At 36.6% G+C, this 22,059-nt stretch overlaps 1 protein-coding gene across 3 annotated transcripts in view; it reads left to right on the top strand.

Annotated features, from left to right (window-relative positions):
- golga1 (golgin A1) overlaps nt 1-20,739 on the top strand; it is an 80,438-nt gene extending 59,699 nt beyond the window's left edge. For 2 of the 3 annotated variants that reach the window (XM_062025432.1, XM_062025430.1), the window contains 6 exons: nt 3,729-3,889; nt 5,364-5,522; nt 5,585-5,644; nt 10,388-10,603; nt 10,670-10,756; nt 14,274-20,739. In XM_062025432.1, coding sequence (XP_061881416.1) covers nt 3,729-3,889; nt 5,364-5,522; nt 5,585-5,644; nt 10,388-10,603; nt 10,670-10,756; nt 14,274-14,354 — 764 coding nt within the window. In that variant the 3' untranslated portion in view covers nt 14,355-20,739. The remainder of the gene's footprint in view (nt 1-3,728; nt 3,890-5,363; nt 5,523-5,584; nt 5,645-10,387; nt 10,604-10,669; nt 10,757-14,273) is intronic. The other variant, XM_062025431.1, reaches the window with a different exon arrangement.
- The last annotated feature ends 1,320 nt before the right edge of the window (nt 20,740-22,059 follow it).

The raw sequence follows: 22,059 nt of genomic DNA, 5'->3' as shown, positions 1-22,059 counted from the left end.
TTCATACAAAAGGTGCACTGGATTATAAGGTGCATGAAAGGGTCACATTATGATATTTTTTTCTACATTAAAACACTTCCTGGTGATCTAAATAACATGTAACAGTGGTTCTTTGGTCAAAATGTTGCATAGATTTAGTTTTATCACACAAAACGTCACATCTTTAAAAATGAGACCCATTGCCTCCCTGCTTGGCACTCAGCATCAGGGTTGGAATTGGGGGTTAAATCACCAAAATGATTCCCGGGCGCGGCACCGCTGCTGCCCACTGCTCCCTTCACCTCCCAGGAGGTGAACAAGGGGATGTGTCAAATGCAGAGGACAAATTTTCACCATACCTAATGTGTGTGTGTGACAATCATTGGTACTTTAACTTTAATCTTCAGCATGCGCCGTTTTGTTGGCGGTCTTATTTATGTGCATCCACTTTGACAACGTCTTCTCCCCGCCATCTTTGTTGTACAGGTCATTTTTGGCGCTTCCATAGCAAGTCTACTGACAGATATAAGTTAGAAATTTACGCTATTTTATATTACAACTGGCAACAGCGTAGGATGAATGCCCCACAACAAGTGGATAGAGAAAAAGAAGGAGCTTTTTGACTACAATGGCGGACTTGCGAACATGTTCAGGACTTATGCAGATCCCAAATACACATCAGCAGGAACCAATAGGTAAGAAAAGTTGGTTTTGCATAATATTGCGAAACAAAAACGCAGAATAATGTCTCATAATAGGTGCTATTTTGATGTCCTTATATACACACCATCATACAGTAATACCCGTATGTGGAAACACAGCACGTCTGACTATGGTAGCCGTAATGCTCCGAAAATCCATGAAGCGGTGCGGCTTCGTAGCTTACCAAGGTTGTACTAAAACATTTTGACAAAAATGTTCTATATTCCCAAAAGTTTTAGTGTTGCTTACTTACCTGTACTTGCGAGCGTGATTTATTGAACAGGCGTCAACCTGCAGTCCACACGTATCTCTTATTTGTGACTGCCATCTACTAGTCACACTTATCATTACACCATGTACCACAACCAGAATAAGCACATTGTATCAAACCTGTTAAAGAATTGGTTTAGCTCATTGGCCCTCTCTTTTTCTCCGTCCACCCCCTTACCCCCTGACGGTTTGAGGCCCGTGATGGTCTGCTTACCTCTCCAAACCGCCTTCATGTTGTTGTCCTACAGCTTCCCTTCCAGCTTCCTCCTGTAGTTCTCCTTGGCCTCCCTGAGTTTGGTCTTCAGCAGCCCCTGAACTCTTTTCACCTCCTCCCTGTTACCAGCGTTGAATGCCCTCTTCTTCTCATTCAGTAGGGCTTTGATGTCCTTGGTCACCCACGGCTTGTTATTTGGGTAGCAGGGGACCGTCCTTGATGAGACGTTTGAGTCAACACAGAAGTTCATATAGTCTGTGATGCACTCTGAGCCCGTCAATGTCCTCTCCATGAGGCTCCATGAGCACCTGCCAGTCAGTTACCTCAAAACAGCCCTGTAGTGTCTCTTGGACCCCCTCTGACCACCTTCTCACTGTCTTTTTGATCACAGGCTGTCTTTTGACCAGAGGCACATAACAGGGGTTGAGGTAAACAAAGTTGTGGTCTGACCGGCCCAGCTCTGGTAGTGGTATGGGGCTATACGCATCCTTGATGTTCGCGTACAGCAGGTCCAGGATCTTATTTCCTCTGGTGTGGCAGCTGACATACTAGGTGAAGTTGGGTAGTGATTTGTCCATAGTAACATGGTTAAAATCCTCCGAGATGAGGATGAGAGCTTTCGGGTGCTTGGTTTGGAGTCTGTGTGGATGACGTCACTCGCAGCTGCGGCGTTAGCAGAGGGGGGATGTATACCGCCATCATGCAGAATCTCCCTGGGCAAATAATATGGTCTGAGTCCTACAGCTAACATCTCTATATTCGGGTCACAGTGTCGCGCTTTTATTGTGATATGACCGGGATAACACCATTTCTTATTAATAGACAAAGCAAGCCTCCCTTCTTTCCGCTTGCCGTTGATTCGGTGCCGGTCAGAGCGCACAGTTTGAAACCCGTTTATAGAGATGTTACTATCAGGAACATCGCCGTGCAGCCACGTCTCAGTAAAACACATTAGGCTACACTCACGATATTCTTTCTGACTACCGGCAAGCACCGACAACTCATCCATTTTATTTGCCGGAGACCGCACGTTACCCATGACGACGGAAGGAAGATCTGGTTTATATCTCCTTCTCTCCCTCCTCGCTTCAGCCCTCTTCTGTCTCAAACGTCTCCCTTTCCCTCGACAGCCACGAGAACCTCCATTAGTCCTTTCCAGCTCCTCCGGGATCTGGTTAGTTAGCGCCGGGTCCGTTAGCTGGATGCTAACAGCTGGTATCGCTAACAACTGTTCCCTGGTGTAGATAAAGGAGCCTCACCTCTATTGTTGTCCATCTGAGCTCTTCAGTAGTGTCCCCACCGTCAGTAGGACGAACAAAACACTTCTAAACTGCATGTTTAGAAGGGCACGACTAGATGAAAAGTAAATATAAAAGTACAAAAAAGAATAAAGACGGCGGGAACTGCAGCAGCGGCCGTCTAGATCGACACATGCGCACTATCTCGCATATATATACTGTATTTTAGGGCTGCAACTAACGATTAATTTGATAATGGATTAATCTGTCGATTATTACTTCGATTAATCAATTAATAATCGGATAAAAGAGGCAAACTACTTTTCTATCCTATCCAGTATTTTATTGAAAAAAAACAGCACACTGGCACCATACTTATTTTGATTATTGTTTCTCAGCTGTTTGTAAATGTTGCAGTTTATAAATAAAGGTTTAAATTTTTTTTAAAAAAAATGCGCATAGCATAGATCCAACAAATCGATGACTAAATTAATCGGCAACTATTTTAATAATCGATTTAATCGATTAGTTGTTGCAGCCCTAATATATATATATATATATATATATATATATATATATATATATATATATATATATATATATATATATATATATATATATATATATATATATATATATGTATATATATATATATGTATATATGTATATATATATATATATATATGTATATATATATATATATATATATATATATATATACTGTAATCTTTGTAAATGGCAATTGTTGTATATACTATATGTATATATTATATATATGTTATATTGATATTTTTGTATATTATGGTACATTTTTGGTCTACTTTTTACTTGTTGTTTTCGCCCTCTTTTTGTGCCCAGGTGATCATTATCCTTTTCCATCCTTTGTAACTGAGTTACAGTGTATAACAATTTCCTTTGTGGATCATTAAAGTCTGTCTAAGTCTAAGTCCATTTTAAATGTTACAGTAAAAATAACATTTTAATAAAACCAATAATTACCATTTATTAGCACACAAGAGTCACGAATATTGTTACCGATGAGTACCAGCATCGATTCCCATGTACCGGGAATTGGTAGGGTATCGATTTTAAATGTGAACGGTACCCATCCCTAATTACAGATTAAGTAGAGAAACTGAACAAACAAATGTGTTGGAAACTGCGATAGAATGTAAAAAGGATTAAAGAAATTTTGCTTCTTCCTACTCTTTTTCGGATACACTGTAATGAGATACAGGAAATATGTGAAGTACCACGTTGGAATTGCATGCATGTTCCAGGTAAATGAAAATCATTTGTTGCAGTAAGTACACTTTGTGTTGCAGAGTTGCAGAGTCGCCAGGTGTCGCTGCTCCAGCTGCAGGAGGAATTTGAGCAGCAGCGGATCCAACGAGGGCAGATGGAGCTGGACAAAGACTCCCAGCTTACTGTCCTGAGAGGGGAGCTACTCAGCCAGACTCAACAGCTCGACCGCTGTCAGGCTCGAGTTAGTACTCCAACTTCTTAATTCACAACTTTCAACTGCGTACTATACATACTATAAACCGCAGATATAGTTGTTGTGAAATGAGTTACTTACACAGAAAGATTTTGTAAATGTTTATTTACATACCTTAATTGTTTCCAAACGGTGTCTGTAACACGGCAGTAAAACGGCTGATCAAATAAAACAGAAGTCATTGTCATGGACCCACTGGCTGCAGAAGCTAGCTCTCCAATCAGCTAACCAGACTCAATAACTCCACGGTGACGTTTTAGTGAATATACTGAGGAATTTGTGAAACTGAAACAATACAAAAAGAATGTCTACGTTATAAATAACACAGACACTCGTAAATGTGTTAGCATATTAGCTAATGCCAACATTACATTACAATAACACGTACAAATATGCATGAAAACACTCTTAACGAGGGGAATTTACACTTCAACGACTGTTGTTGGCTTTGACAGTTAGGATTGCTCGTTTGCATCAAAACAGTTGTTTTTCTCACTACGATAGGGCGAAACTATCCTTGCCCAGGCACACCTTCCTGTTTTTGGAGTATAAATAGTTGGGGTTTTGGCACCAGCCGCTAGACTAGATCTGACCGATCTAGGTCTAAGACTCAATCAGACCAATCTAAGTCTATGAGCATGAACTATTGACGCCTACTCGGATGAGAGGCGAACCGTCTTCTAAGACAGTCCAGTTGCGATCGATTGAATGCCCTGAAATTCCTACAGACATCACACGAGACGGTTTAGTAAGTATGAATAGTTTTAGTTATATTGTAAAACTTGCAAACGTTGCTTGGGGGAATGAATGAAGAATCCATACGAGTAGAACGCTATGGACCATTTTACTTTTGGTTCAAGGCATTAGAACAGGAGGTACATTTTCAACCCGCAACACCTGCAGTGAGCGAACTCGTCCAAAAGACGGCGCCATAGCACAGACAATAACACACAATCTCAGTCTTCTGCCTGGATTTATTGAAAACTATTAATCACAAAACTTTATGGCCATTAGCGAAGAAAAATCCATTAATTAGTCGCACCGTTTTATAAGCCGCAGTGTTCAAAGTGTAGGAGAACAGTGGCGGATTATAGTGCGGAATTCACGGCAAGCAAAAACAACAGCAATACCAGCGCTTGAGAGAGAACCAAGTCCGGAGGGAAAAAATGGTCGTCCTCCATGCATGCTTTTGTCCACTGAAGTTGCGCCACCTTGGTAGGGATCAAACTAAAAGTTAACTTGGTGTGTGTGTCTATGTCCATTTTCTCATTGTCTCATTCCTGTTACCTCTTCTTGCGGAATGTATATGATATAATGTGTGTATTTGCATGGATAGGAAGCATGGTATGCCCTTGACTATAACACACTGCACATGAGGTTAGATCTCATGTTGTCCACTCTGCCCAAAGGTGGGGAAATATTCCTCCAACATTTGTGTGTGTTCATGCTGGGGTGATTGCAGATCTCCTACTTGGAGGTGGAGGTGGAGACCCTGACGGAGCAGCTGCAAAGCCCCGCTGCGTGTGAGGAGGATCACAATGGCAGCTTGATGATGGATGACCTCGACAATGTTCACAAGGTCAACAGAGAGCTGGAGCAGCAGCTCAGCGACAAGACCAGGGTACGACCGTGGCGCTGCTAGGGAGTATGTTGCAAAATAATAAGCACGTTTGTTGTTGGCAGACTATCAAACAACTGCAGCAGCGAATGGCAGAATTGAAGAGGACCTTGCAGAAAGAACTGGTAAGACTAAGTCAATATTATGTTGTGGAACCATAACTTCATGCTGATTGACATAAATACTCAGGGTAGAGCTGGACATTCAATACAATTTTAATCAGAATTTCAATTTTGGCTACTCTCGAAAAAAAAAATTCTATTTGAAAATAACAATGAATGGGCAGTGCAACTGAGCTTTTAACAGTGAAACGGATGACTGACCATGTACCGGTATATTGTAAAACTTACAAACGTTGCTTGGAGTGATGATTGAAAAATCCATATGAGTAGAAACGCTCTGGATGGCTGGAAAACAGAACAGCCCTTGTACTTCTGGTTGAAAGCACTAAAGAGAAGGAAACACTGTTGACGTTCACACCGCAGCACCTGCAGTGAGCCAACTCGTCCAAAAGATGTCACCATAGCTCAAACAATAACACACCTTTTCAGTGTCTGTTGAAAACGATTTGTTGAATTCAAAACATGATGCCTGTTAGCGAAGAAAAATCCATAACCAGTGTTGGCTCTAGGAATTTTCAAAATGGCTGGGACCCCTTCAAGTCATTAAAATGGGGTCCCACAGTACATTTTTGGCGTTCCACTTTTTTGTAACCGTTTTGAAAACAAATGATAAATGTATGCATTATCCTGTTATATCTCACATTCTATATTGTTTTGGAAAAAGATTGTCCTAAACGTTACTTAATTTATTAAAAAAATATTACAAAAGAAAACACATTTTTATGTATATGTAAATTTATTCAGTTATAAACATTGATTCACTTTCTTCTTTCCTTCATGGATCTAAACTTTACCGCTGCCGCCCAAAAATGATGAGGACCACTGATACATCTCATCTATGCATATTTTACTAGAATACCCTTATGGGAATTACATGTATCAAAATCAAGTACCTACAGTACTGTTTACTTGTTGAAATACCCTTTTTACAGCAAATATCTACCCATGCTGCCAAAACTTTTTTGAAGGATATTTCAACAAGTAAACAGTACAGTAGGTACTTCATTTTGATATATGTAATGCCCATAAGGGTATTCTCGTAAAATATGCAGAGATAAGATGTGTCTGTATCAAAATATTACTTGAAATACATTTTTTGCAGCAGGTTTGTGGCCATTTGAGTAGTTTTTATCTCTGAAAAGGCTATTTCGACAAGTAAACAGTACAGTAGGTACTGGATTTTGATATATGTATTGCTCATAAGGGTATTCTAGTAACATATGCTTGTATAAATATGAGCTGTGTAAACATCAAAATATTACGTTGAATCACTTTTTTGTCAGGCAATATTACATTTAATGAACATTTTACATAAATGAATACATCCAAACACTTTATAAATACTTATTATGTGCACAAAGAAATAACAGTTACAATTGTATGTATCTTCCAAACAAGAAAGAGGTTTTATCACATCAAATCAGACTATCAACAGTCCTTTAAATCTCATTAATACCACAGATAAAGCAAACTGTCATTTTCCGGACACGATAAAGGCTTAAATAATGTCGTAGCCCGTAACACGTAGCGTTACAATAACAACAAAGATAAAGTGTTTGTCTCACACGTAGTAATCTGCTGTGGACAGACGAAGCCAAGCAATGCAGGTTTACAGAGCGGTGCGCGCTCCCGCGAAGGAAATACATTTTTGGCAGGCAATCACATTTTGGCACAACACCGGCAAATACAAACAAAACAAAACACCGGCGGAAAGCGATAATCAATTTTTAAAAAAAACAAGCAAACTGGAGTTTTCAGGATCGGTAAAAAAATGTTTTTAAATCTGCGTCCCTGGGACACACGAGTTTCCGGAAATGCGCGTCTTTTCTGATTTCAATGCGTAAAAAGACACAAAGTGCGTTAACGGCAACATTGATAACTTAGCCGCACCGTTCAAAGCGTAGGGAAAAAAGTAACTGCTTATAGTGCAGAATTTACGGTACACTAGAAGTTTGGGATCTCACCATGGTTGCAACTTATTTGACACACCGCTAGTATGCCTAATTAATAATCACTAATCTCAACAAAAACAGTCAAGGCATTTCCGCATTGAGTTATCCGCAGACAGAATCGCAGGTGTAGCCACTGAAACGGAAACCGCCGTTTAATGCAGAATTTTAGGGAAATTGACATAAATGTGAGTGAGATGCTGTCATTGGGAGCAGAAGGAACATTTGTTTGGGAAAATATTTTTTTCCGGGATCGCTCATTCATCCCCAAAACACTCAACCGCTCTGTGCTGAACTGAAAAATGTTGAGATAGCAACTGAACGAGGACGCTATAGTTAGCGAGAACAACACATATCATCTGTTGTGTTGTTGTGAACGACATCATGAATGTAACATCAATGTACGAACAGTCATACACACACACACAACACATATCATCTGTTGTGTTGTTGCGAATGACATCATGGATGTAACATCAATGTACAAACAGTCATACACACACAACACATATCTGTTGTGTTGTTGTGAACGACATCATGGATGTAACATCAATGTACAAACAGTTATACACACACAACACATATATGTTGTGTTGTTGTGAACGACATCATGGATGTAACATCAATGTACAAACAGTCATACACAATGTACAAACAGTCATACACACACAACACATATCTGTTGTGTTGTTGTGAACGACATCATGGATGTAACATCAATGTACAAACAGTCATACACACACAACACATATCTGTTGTGTTGTTGTGAACGACATCATGGATGTCACAGCAATGTACAAACAGTCATACACACACAACAAATATCTGTTGTGTTGTTGTGAACGACATGGATGTAACATCAATGTACAAGCAGTTATACACACACAACACATATCTGTTGTGTTGTGAACGACATCATGGATGTAACATCAATGTACAAACAGTCATACACACACAACACATATCTGTTGTGTTGTTGTGAACGACATCGTGGATGTAACATCAATGTACAAACAGTCATACACACACAACACATCTCATCTGTTGTAAACATGTCTCGTGTGTAAACTAGTGAGCGTCTGACTGCCGCACGGCTAAATGGTAAATGGGTTGTACTTGTATAGCGCTTTTCTACCTTTCTAAGGAACTCAAAGCACTTTGACACTATTTCCACATTCACCCATTCACACACACACATTCACACACTCATGGCGGGAGCTGCCATGCACGGCGCTAACCAGGACCCATCAGGAGCAAGGGTGAAGTGTCTTGCTCAAGGACACAACGGACGTGACTAGGATGGTAGAAGGTGGGGATTGAACCAGTAACCCTCAGATTGCTGGCACGGCCACTCTCCCAACTTCGTCACGCCGTCCTGCCACTACCGGAAACTAGAGGAGTGAGCAACTCGCCTTCAAAATAAAGGTCCCTTCTCATTACCTGATAGTGTTACGTCACAGAGACAGTATTTTGGCAAAAAGGGAATCATAGGAAAAGTGAAAACAGAGGTAGCGCTCTAAAGACGACTTGTTGTATTAACTCAGGGGTCGGCAACTCAAAATGTTGAAAGAGCCGTATTGGACCAAAAATACAAAAAAGTAATCTGTCTAGAGCCGCAAAAAATTACTAGACTTATATAAGTGTTATAATGAAGGCAACACATGATATAAGTGGCTAATTAGCTACATTAGCTTACTATCTAAGGGTCGCAGGCTGATGCAAATCTTCGTTGACAGAAATGTTGAAATGTAATATTTTTTCTACACATTTTTACAATATAGGAAAACATTAGTAAAACTTCTCAGAGGGTGAAATAACTCCTGGAAATGACTGGTTCAGAATGGCCAAAGGTATAGCTTTATGTGTCTAAGTTAAAGGAAACGGCAGGCTGTCTTCTTCTAATGGATTTATTACAATCTTTGCAAGCTGGATAATGTTTGCTGTGGTCTGGAACAACATGGCACACTAACAACTATCAGAAATGTAGCCAATATTACATTTAGATAATGTGTCATGAAACATGGAAAAATAAACTAAATACACAGAGGACATAAGTAAAGGAAATTAAATTAGCTCAAATATACCTACAAATGAGGCATAATGATGCAATATGTACATACAGCTAGCCTAAATAGCATGTTAGCATCGATTAGCTTGCAGCCAGGCAGGGACCAAATATGCCTGATTAGCACTGCATAACAAGTCAATAACATCAACAAAGCTCACTTTTGTGCATTCACGCACAGTATAAAACATTTGGTGGACAAAATGAGACTAAGAAGGAGTGGCATAAAACACGTCTTTCTCTGGCAGCGTCGGAGAAAGTTTTACATGTAAACAAACTGTTGAGTCACAGTCCACACAACGGTGAGTTCCAGGGCCGCTGAAATTAGTAGGACAAAACGGCGCTCGTCAAATACTCTCATCAGTGAAGCATAAACATATTAAACTGTGGGCTTTCTAACAATTAGGAAGGTTTGTGACGTGTTTGTCCTCCTCCTGAAACCATATTACAACAAAAAATATATTTTTCACACTTTTTTTTTCATTTCCATACATTTTTGAAAAAGCTCCATGGAGCCACCCGGGCGCTGCTCAAGAGCCGCATGTGGCTGTTGCTGACCCCCGCATTAACTGCTGCACGCTTTGCACAATCTTGCTTGAAGAATCCAGAAGCTGTGTCGATACGTTTTGATTGATAGCAGAAAGTACCAAAGTTTAGCGGTTTAGCATCGAAGGACGTTTGCATCGGCGGCAAAACCCAGCACGACACGTGATTGCACAATGCCTTCCCTAGAAGCTGAAGTCCGAGCCAGAAGACGACGCGAAGGAGAGGAGCCAAGAAAGCCGCGTTGAGAGAGAAGAGAGAGTTGGCGCAGACGCGCCCCGACACAGCCCGCCCACTTCCAACGCCACCGTCACCAACACCTCAGACCTCAACGACTCGCGGGAGATCAACTTTGAGTACTTGAAGCACGTGGTGCTGAAGTTCATGTCGTCCAGAGAGGCGGAGGTGAGTCGCCAGCACATCTTGCATGCTTCCCTTCACACGCGCATCAACTGTGCTCTGTGTTCTTAGGCCTACCAGCTGGTACGAGCCGTGTCTGTGCTGCTCAACTTCACTCGCGAGGAGGAGGACATGTTGAAGCAAACCATCGAGTATAAAGTCAGTCTTTCTTTCACAAGAATATTTCATCATCATTCATCTTTGTGGAATTAAGAACCCCGCCACCTCCCCCCGTACACACCCAGAATAGAACAGTGACAGAATAGCAACAAAACCAAAGGTTATGGAGTCATTCCCGACAACTTGTTCACTTCCGATACAATACCGATATCGGCGCCTTGACGGATGTAGATATCAGCAGGAATCATACGTACTGTACTTGTATTGTTTAGGTTTCTCATTGTCACCCCTTTCTCATTCAACCCTTTTTCGATTACCCATGCACCTCCTGGTACCCCAGCACCTCCAAAACCCTCAAATCTAGACTCCAAACATCCCAGAACAAGCTAGTCAGGTTACTTTTAGACCTCCACCCCAGATCACACCTCACTCCTACCCACTTCTCCAAAGTGGGATGGCTCAGGGTGGAGGACAGAGTAAAACAACTTGCACTGAGCCTAGTCTATAAAATCCGCTACACCTCCCTGATACCGAAGTACATGTCAAACTACTTCCATAACGTAAATGACCGCCATAACCACAACACCAGGGGGAGCTCCACTAACCACGTTAAACCCAGATTCCGATCTAACAAAGGTCTTAACTTATTCTCCTTCTATGCCACATCAATATGGAATGCACTCCCAACAGGTGTAAAAGAAAGTGCATCTCTATCCTCCTTCAAAACCGCACTAAAAGAACACCTCCAGACAACTACAACCCTAAACTAACCTCCTCCCCCGACCACATCCCACATCCCCTGATTGCAATTAATCAAATATAAATAATCAAATGTAAATAATCAAATGTATATACTTGTTCTTATGCTTTCTGAGCTCACTATGTTCACTGCTCGCTGTACATATCCTACGAAGTCAGACCTACACTGTTACAATGTCCATTTCTCAGATGATATTATTGTTGATGACTGAAGTGCTGATATCAACCAAACCGAACCCCCCGCCCCAACCCCCTCCACATCCCACCCCCCGGATTGTAAATAATGTAAATAATTCAATGTATATACTCTGATGATTAACTTGTGTGATGACTGTATTATGCTGTGGACCCCGACTTAAACAAGTTGAAAAACTTATTCGGGTGTTACCATTTAGTGGACAATTGTACGGAATATGTACTGTACTGTGCAATCTACTAATAAAAGTCTCAATCAATCAATCAATCAATCAATCAATCCCATTGGGTTGAGTTTTTTCTTGCCCTGATGTGGGATCTGAGCCGAGGATGTCGTTGTGGCTTGTGCAACCCTTTGAGACACTGGTGATTTAGGGCTATATAAGTAAACATTGATTGATTGATTGATTGATAGTCGTGTGGAATGTTAGAAATAGTTTGATCAAGTGGAACGAGTCAAACAGAGCAATGGTAGCAGGTGTATTTCATTCACACCATTAAGACTAGGAGTGCTCTCTTAAAGGGACAGGACTCATTGGCACCTCAGTGTGTCCAAACTTTTCCCACTGAGGGCCGCACACAGAGAAATGAAAACATGCGGGGGCCATTTTGTAGGGCTGGGAATCTTTGGACGCCACACGATTCCATTCATGTGATATATGTTCAATTATTTTCGTTTCATTTGTTCATTTATTTCAGGCAATGACATTAAAAAAAAAAAAGTACAAGGTAGACGATACATAATAATATAAATTAATATAATGCAAAAGTGCAGCACGGTGGTACAGGGTTTAGTGCGTCTGCCTCACAATACGAAGGTCCTAGGTTCGATCCTGCGCTTGGGATCTTTCTGTGTGGAGTTTGCATGTTCTCCCCGTGACTGCGTGGGTTCCCTGCGGGTACTCCGGCTTCCTCCCACCTCCAAAGACATGCACCTGTGGATAGGTTGATTGGCAACACTAAATTGGCCCTAGTGTGTGAATGTGAGTGTGAATGTTGTCTGTCTGTCTGTGTTGGCCCTGCGATGAGGTGGCGACTTGTCTAGGGTGTACACCGCCTTCCGCCCGATTGTAGCTGAGATAGGCTCCAGCACCCCCCGCGACCCTGAAAGGGATAAGCGGTAGAAAATGGATGGATGGATGCAAAAGTTAATGTACAGTATGTAAGCATGATTGTCCAGTTTTGCCTGAAAGGGAGTGGGAGGATGATCATTTATTTAATCCAACCCCCAGTTCTCCATTCAGAGATTAATACATTGAGTTTCACTGTTACTTTGTTTAAGGATTATACAAATGTATCATGGTGGCATTACCATAGGTAACAATAATGATTACACTGTATCAACAATTTGTATCAACAATGTAGGAAGAATGAACATACCAAAATACCAACGATGGTAATAGACAACATAGCAACAATGGTAAGGAAACATTGAGCACAAGTTAAAGTTAAGTTAAAGTACCAGTGATTGTCACACACACACTAGGTGTGGTGAAATTTGTCCTCTGCATTTGACCTGCTCCCCTCACCCCCTGGGAGGTGAGGGGAGCAGTTAGCAGCAGCGGTGGCTGCGCCCAGGAATCATTTTTGGTGATTTAACCCCCAATTCCAACCCTTGATGCTGAGTGCCAAGCAGGGAGGTAATGGGTCCCATTTTTATAGTCTTTGGGATGACTCGGCCAGGGTTTGAACTCACGACCTACCGATCTCAGAGCGGACACTCTAACCACTAGGCCCCTGAGTAGGTTAACACTTTGAGACAGAGTACAACAGCAGGTCAAATTAAAGACCCTCATCTCTATATTTGAACCAGACCCGATGTTTGTATAATAGTTTAAATGGATTAATAGTTTGGCATTGCTTGTGTTTGTAAGTCCAGTTTGTTCCATAGTTTTACTCCGCATACAGACACACAAAAACGTTTACGAGTGGTTTGTGTGTCTGTATGCGGAGTAAAACTATGTTATAGTAAATACTAAATGATTTTTGTTAAACAATGTAATAATCGGATTATTAGATCTGAGTTATAAACTTCTGCTTTTTCCTGCTCCCTTTTAGAAACACGCCATGTTACTTTCTGTTTTATTTCACCTTGTTAAAATTGTATAGATGGAGACTATTTATGGTTGAAAAATAAAACCTTTATTAATTTTGAAATCGATTTTTTAAAATGATTATTCCGGGTCGAATAAGAATTGCGATTTCGATCTGAATCGCTTTTTTTGTGCACCCCTAAAACAACCAGCCTGCATGGCCGCTTTGTTATTGGAGTCAATACTGCAAATTTTCACCTGTTTGCTCTTTCATTCCACTTTTTGTTTTTTTACTTTTTAATATTGTTTCCAAAATGATCTGCGGGCCGCACTCTGGCTCCAGGCTGGCATCAAATACTCTGTTCCCTCAATAAAATACTTCTGGCTCATTAAACATTCTGTGACAGGCACAACAAACCTTCCATAAACATATATATGGTTTTGCTGTGAAACCAGCAGGGCATCAAATTCTTCTTATCCACAACTCCAAGAAGGAGAATTCAAAAACCAAAACTTCCTTTCGTGTCTGTTTGGTTTTGACGTGAGCTTTTGTCCTGAAAATGTTGCAGATGTCCTGGTTCGGATCCAAGCCGTCTCCAAAGGGAACCATCAGGCCCTCGGTCTCAGGCGCGTCCAGCCAGTGGAGCTGAAACATGAAGATCATCTTCAGGTGTCCAACCTCTCATCTTTGAACACTTGACATATTATCCAACTCTAATTCTTCCTTTCAAATAACATTTTTTTGAACAATCAGTGCAAATGTCCACCGTTGGCATTTTTTGTGTCAGTACCTGACTTTTGAAGCTTTTCATGAGCAGACTTCCTTTTTGTCAACGTTTAAGGACAGACTATATGACACCAAGGTGTTTGAAACCACAAACAGCAAAGGAAATCCTCACATCCTTTTGTCTGTGAGGCAACGCCTACATTTTGCCACCCAATCGAGGAAAAAAAAGGTAAAAATGTTTGAAATATTTTAGCATTAAAAATACAATTAAACTTTACTGAAACATTCAACAATATAATTGGGGAACTGCCGATGCTGTTGATTTCGGTAAGTTATATAATTGTAAATGTATGTACAGTATATGTATGTAAACATTGTAAAAACTCAATCATCTGTAGGTTTTTATGGTTCAAAACTGGCAGCTCAGTCGCAATAACGTTACTGTAAAATATAGGGTGGAAAATTACCAGTTTTTACATAAAAATAATGGCGACTAAAAAAATAACCCCTGTGCATTTTTTCATTGACCGTAATTCGCTGTAAGAAAACAAAACAAAAAACCTACCATGAATTTTACAGTAAAATTCTGGTGACCAAGCTGACTTTTTTTTTTTACTGTTAAATTCATGGGCGTTGTTTTGACAGTGTTTTACTCTAAAGGAAAAATAGTACCAATGTTTTTACAATAAAATTATGTCAACTACAAAAATAATTATTTGTTAAAAAATTAATTAATTAATAAATTAAAAAAAAAAAAATTTTTACGGTAAAATTCTGGTGACTAAAATGACATTTTTCCTTATTGTTAAATATATAGTCGTTTTTAGCGATGTACTGTAAAGGAAAATAGTAACTTTTGTTTTTACAATAAAATTATGGCAACTAAAAAATAACCCCTGTACATTTTTTCATTTACAGTAATTCGCTGTAAAAAATAAAAAAAAGATTTTACGGTAAAATTCTGGTGACTAAGCTGACATTTTTTCTTACTGTTAAATATATAGTCGTTGTTTTTACTGTAAAGGAAAAATAGTAGTTTTGTTTTTACAATAAAATGATGGCAACTAAAAAATAACCCCTGACATTTTTTCATTGACAGTAATTCGCTGTAAAAAAATTTAATTAAATCTACCTGTACTATGAATTTCATGGTAAAATTCTGGTGACTAAGATGACATTTTTTCTTACTGTTAAATATATAGTCGTTGTTTTTAGCGTTTTACTTTAAAGGAAAAATGGTACCTTTTTGTTTTTACAATAAAATTATGGCAACCAAAAAATAACCCACGGACATTTTTTCATTGACAATAATTCACAGTAAAAAACAAAACGAAAAAACTACCATGAATTTTACGGTAAAATTCTGTTGACTAAGATGACATTTTTTCTTACTGTTAAATATATAGTCGTTGTTTTTAGCGTTTTACTGTAAAGGAAAAATAGTACTGTTTGTTTTTACAATAAAATTATGGCAACTAAAAAATAACCCCTGTACATTTTTTCATTTACATTAATTTGCTGTAAAAAAACAAAACAAAAAAACTACTATGAATTTTACGGTAAAATGACATTTTTTCTTTCTGTTAAATATATGGTCATTTTTTTCCAGTGTTTTACTGTAACGGAAAAAATAGTACCATTATTTTTACAATAAAATTACGGCGACTAAAAAATAACCCCTTTACATTTGATCCTTGACAGTAATTCGCTGTAAAAAAACAACAACTCAAAAAACAAAAAAACTACCATGAATTTTACAGTAAAATTCTGGTGACTAAAATGAAATTTTTCCTTATTGTTAAATATGTAATCGTTTTTAGCGATTTTCTCTAAAGGAAAAATAGTACATTTTGGTTTTACAATAAAATTATGGCAACTAAAAAATAACCCCTATACATTTTTTTCATTCGCTGTAAAAAAAAAAAAAAAAAGATTTTACGGTAAAATTCTGATGAGTAAGCTGACATTTTTTCTTACTGTTAAATATATAGTCGTTGTTTCTACTGTAAAGGAAAAATAGTAGTTTTGTTTTTACAATAAAATGATGGCAACTAAAAAATAACCCCTGACATTTTTTCATTGACAGTAATTCGCTGTAAAAAATTAAATTAAATCTACCGGTACTATGAATTTCATGGTAAAATTCTGGTGACTAAGATCACATTTTTTCTTACTGTTAAATATATAGTCGTTGTTTTTAGCGTTTTACTTTAAAGGAAAAATGGTACCTTTTTGTTTTTACAATAAAACTATGGCAACTAAAAAATAACCCACGAACATTTTTTCATTGACAGTAATTCACAGTAAAAAACTAAACAAAAAAACTACCATGAATTTTACAGTAAAATTCTGTTGACTAAGATGACATTTTTTCTTACTGTTAAATATATAGTCGTTGTTTTTAGCGTTTTACTGTAAAGGAAAAATAGTACTGTTTGTTTTTACAATAAAATTATGGCAACTAAAAAATAACCCCTGTACATTTTTTCATTTACATTAATTTGCTGTAAAAAAACAAAACAAAAAAACTACTATGAATTTTACGGTAAAATGACATTTTTTCTTTCTGTTAAATATATGGTCATTTTTTTCCAGTGTTTTACTGTAACGGAAAAAATAGTACCATTATTTTTACAATAAAATTACGGCGACTAAAAAATAACCCCTGTACATTTGATCCTTGAAAGTAATTCGCTGTAAAAAAACAACAACTCAAAAAACAAAAAAACTACCATGAATTTTACAGTAAAATTCTGGTGACTAAAATGAAATTTTTCCTTATTGTTAAATATGTAATCGTTTTTAGCGATTTTCTCTAAAGGAAAAATAGTACATTTTGGTTTTACAATAAAATTATGGCAACTAAAAAATAACCCCTATACATTTTTTTCATTCGCTGTAAAAAAAAAAAAAAAAAGATTTTACGGTAAAATTCTGATGAGTAAGCTGACATTTTTTCTTACTGTTAAATATATAGTCGTTGTTTCTACTGTAAAGGAAAAATAGTAGTTTTGTTTTTACAATAAAATGATGGCAACTAAAAAATAACCCCTGACATTTTTTCATTGACAGTAATTCGCTGTAAAAAATTAAATTAAATCTACCGGTACTATGAATTTCATGGTAAAATTCTGGTGACTAAGATCACATTTTTTCTTACTGTTAAATATATAGTCGTTGTTTTTAGCGTTTTACTTTAAAGGAAAAATGGTACCTTTTTGTTTTTACAATAAAATTATGGCAACTAAAAAATAACCCACGAACATTTTTTCATTGACAGTAATTCACAGTAAAAAACAAAACAAAAAAACTACCATGAATTTTACAGTAAAATTCTGTTGACTAAGATGACATTTTTTCTTACTGTTAAATATATAGTCGTTGTTTTTAGCGTTTTACTGTAAAGGAAAAATAGTACTGTTTGTTTTTACAAAAAAATTATGGCAACTAAAAAATAACCCCTGTACATTTTTTTCATTTACAGTAATTTGCTGTAAAAAAACAAAACAAAAAAACTACTATGAATTTTACGGTAAAATGACATTTTTTCTTACTGTTTAATATATGGTCATTTTTTTCCAGTGTTTTACTGTAACGGAAAAAATAGTACCATTATTTTTACAATAAAATTACGGCGACTAAAAAATAACCCCTGTACATTTGATCCTTGACAATAATTCGCTGTAAAAAAAACAACTCAAAAAACAAAAAAACTACCATGAATTTTACAGTAAAATTCTGGTGACTAAAATGACATTTTTCCTTATTGTTAAATATATAATCGTTTTTAGCGATTTACTGTAAAGGAAAAATAGTACCTTTTGTTTTTACAATAAAATTATGGCAACTAAAAAATAACCTCTATACATTTTTTTCATTCACTGTAAAAAATAAAACAAAGATTTTACAGTAAAATTCTGGTGACTAAGCTGACATTGTTTCTTACTGTTAAATATATAGTCGTTGTTTTTACTGTAAAGGAAAAATAGTACCTTTCTTTTTACAATAAAATGATGGCAACTAAAAAATAACCCATGACATTTTTTCATTGACAGTAATTCGCTGTAAAAAAAAATAAAAATAAAACCTACTATGAATTTCATAGTAAAATTCTGGTGACTAAGATGACATTTTTTCTTACTGTTAAATATATAGTCGTTGTTTTTAGCGTTTTACTGTAAAGGAAAAATAGTACCATTATTTTTACAATAAAATTACGGCGACTAAAAAATAACCCTTGTACATTTTATACTTGACAGTAATTTGCTGTAAAAAAAACCCCTCAAAAAACAAAAAAACTACCATGAATTTTACGGTAAAATTCTGGTGACTAAAATGACGTTTTTCCTTACTGTTAAATATATAGTCGTTGTTTTTACTGTAAAGGAAAAATAGTACCTTTTGTTTTTACAATAAAATGATGGCAACCTAAAAATAACCCCTGTACATTTTTTCATTGACAGTAATTCGCAGTAAAAAAAAATAAATCTATGAATTTCATGGTACAATTCTGGTGACTAAGATGACATTTTTTCTTACTGTTAAATATATAGTCATTGTTTTTAGCGTTTTACTGTAAAGGAAAAATAGTACCTTTGTTTTTACAATTAAATTATGGCAACTAAAAAATAACCCATGAACATTTTTTTATTGACAGTAATTCGCAGTAAAAAACTAAACAAAAAAATTCTATGAATTTTACGGTAAAATTCTGGTGACTAAAATGAAATTTTTTTCTTACTGTTAAATATATAGTTGTTGTTTTTACTGTAAAGTAAAAATAGTACCATTGTTTTTACAATAAAATTATGGTGACAGAGAATCAACCATTGTACATTTTTCAGTTAAAATAATTCACTGTAAAAAAACAAAAAAAACGTAATCTTTACAGTAAAATTTGGGCAAAAATACTTTTTTTTTTTTTACCGTTAAATATACGATCGTTGATTTTACAGTGTTTTACTGTTAATGGAATAATTGTACCACTGTTATTTTTAAGGTAAAATTATGGCAACTGAAAATTAACCCTAGTACATTTTTTCATTTACTGTATAAAAAAAACTACTGTGAATTTTACGGTAGAATTATGGTGACTAACGTGACACTTAGTTTTTATTGTAAAGTTGTTTTTTTTTACCATAAAATATACAGTCGTTTTTACGGTGCATCACTGTAATGGGGGGGAAAAGTACCACCGTTATTTTTTAAGTAAAATTGTGGTGACTGAAAATTAACCCTAGTACATTTTTCCATGTACAGTAATTTACTGTATTAAAAAAAACTACTGTGAATTTTACAGTAAAATTCTGGCGACTAATGTGACTTTTTTTTTTTTTACTGTATTTTTTATATATTGTTTTGCCTTTAAAATATACGGCCATTTTTTTTTTTTACTGTATTTTTTTTTTTTTTTTTGCCATAAAATATACGGCCATTTTTTTTTTTTTTACTGTGTATTGTTAATGTAAACATTTTTTTACCACAGTTATTTTTACAGTACAATTCTGGTGACTGAGCATGAACTAGTACCTACTAATTTCCATTAAGAGTAGTTCGCTGTAAAAAAAAAAAAGCTACTTTGAATTTTATGCTAAAATTCTGACGACTGAGCTGCCAGTTTTTTTTACTGTAAAATCTGCCGATGTTGTTTTTACAGTGTATACCTGTGTATAATATATATATAAATATGTATATAAAGTAAAGAGATATATGTACTGTATGCTTGGAGAACTTTATAACATGATTTGATATCCTGTTCAGTATTTATTACATAAACCTGCTTCTCACTTATTTTGTGTTCCTTCCTCTTTGTCAGTACAAGAAAATATTTTCACATCAGCTGTGAAATGTTAATATATTTTACAGTAGTCATTTTTTATTATCCTTTTTTTTAATTAAATGGGAATCAAGGAATAGTTTATGCTTTTTTCTTTTCTTTTTTTTTTTACTGTAAATCCTGCTAACTCAACTGAACATTCACAACATCGTCCCGGATTACTCGTCCAAAAGTGTAAACATTTTGAATTTATGTCTTCCTCCGGGTTGCATGGCTGCAAATTTACTTTGAATACGCTCTTGTTGGAAAACATGGCAGGGTTTGGCAACCTTGTTGTGGTCGTGTTGATCACCGCAATGGATGTCAAATCCAATAAAGAAAAAGATGACATGGTTTTCAAGTGTTATGTTGCTCTTTTGACAGTTGCTCTGGCTAGATAGCGTCAAGTAACCAAAAATATGAGCTAAAAAAGCTAACTGTAATATGCTAACAATAGCATTCTTACAGTTTATTTTTTAATTATTTTGTTAAAATTGTTTTCATATCTTAAAAAAAAGGATTTTCAATTGTTTTATTTCTTTTTTTCAATTTTCAATGTTTATCTTTAATTGTATCTCTTTTTTTCAGTTTGCATTCTCTTCTTTTAGCATGCTTACAGTTAGCATTAGTGAAATACCTAAATTAGTGGTTCTTAACCTGGGTTCGATCGAACCATAGGGGTTCGGCAGAGCCTCCGCCGCGGAGGTCAAGACACGTCCGACTCATCGTGTAAACAAAAACTTCTCCCTGTCGGCCTATTATGGATACCCCCAAACAATGTTCCCTCTAATTTTCCATATGTGTGAGCAAACGCAAAAACTCCTGGAGCACATGTGAGCGACGTCAGACATGCACATGCACTGTGGTCACACCTGCAGCACACCTGTCCCAAACCTGACTAAACAACATGTTCAATGTTTTATTATTATAATCAAATGACAGCAGTCATTTCCATGAGATTATTTTCTAATATAAGTGTTTTGGCCCACTTAGAATGACTATAACATATTGTTTTTTATGAGTTGTGTACTAGTATTATATGTCTGGGTGGGGGTCCTGCTTTGGAAATAATGTGTACCCCTTTCAGATATCGCATTTAGTTCCCACTAAAACATTCACATGTTGCACAATGAGATGTAAACATGGGATCATGTGTACATTCCTGTAACTTTCTGTTTGTAAAATATATCTTTATTAGTATTTATTTAATATAATAACATCGTTTTATGATTCGGGTTCGGTGAATGCGCATATGAAACTGGTGGGGTTCGGTACCTCCAACAAGGTTAAGAACCACTGACCTAAATATATGACACTAACTGCTAAATTACCTAAAAACGCTAGCAAGATCATGTTAGCATGCCAAAATACTAACTGTAGCATGCATCAAGTACCAAATTATTACTACGTGATGTATACCTGAATTTTATTTTTTTAAATGCTAGCAATATAATGTTAGCATATGTAGCAACATAGGTAACATAGGTAACAACAGCTAACAAGTAGCATTCGTCAAGTAGCAAAATATTTGATGGTGAAGTGTATACTTGCTAAATTACCTAGCTAGTGTATACCTGAAAATGTGTTAAAAATGCTTGCAAAGTAACCTCAGCATGCATCAAGTACCAACGTATGACTTTGGAGTAAGCCTATAAAATTAGCTAACAAAGGTAACAACAGCTAACAGGTAGCAAAATAATTTACGTGAGGTGTATGCTTGCTAAATTACCTAATGAAAAGCTATCATGGTAATGTTAGCATGTCAAAATACTAACTCCAACATGCGTCAAAGTACCAAAATATTACTCCGGAA

The sequence above is a fragment of the Entelurus aequoreus genome, linkage group LG17, assembly GCF_033978785.1.
Source record: "Entelurus aequoreus isolate RoL-2023_Sb linkage group LG17, RoL_Eaeq_v1.1, whole genome shotgun sequence".
Taxonomy (NCBI): Eukaryota; Metazoa; Chordata; class Actinopteri; order Syngnathiformes; family Syngnathidae; genus Entelurus; species Entelurus aequoreus.
Note: the sequence above shows the minus strand (reverse complement) of the source record. Positions and strands in the feature narration are given on the sequence as shown.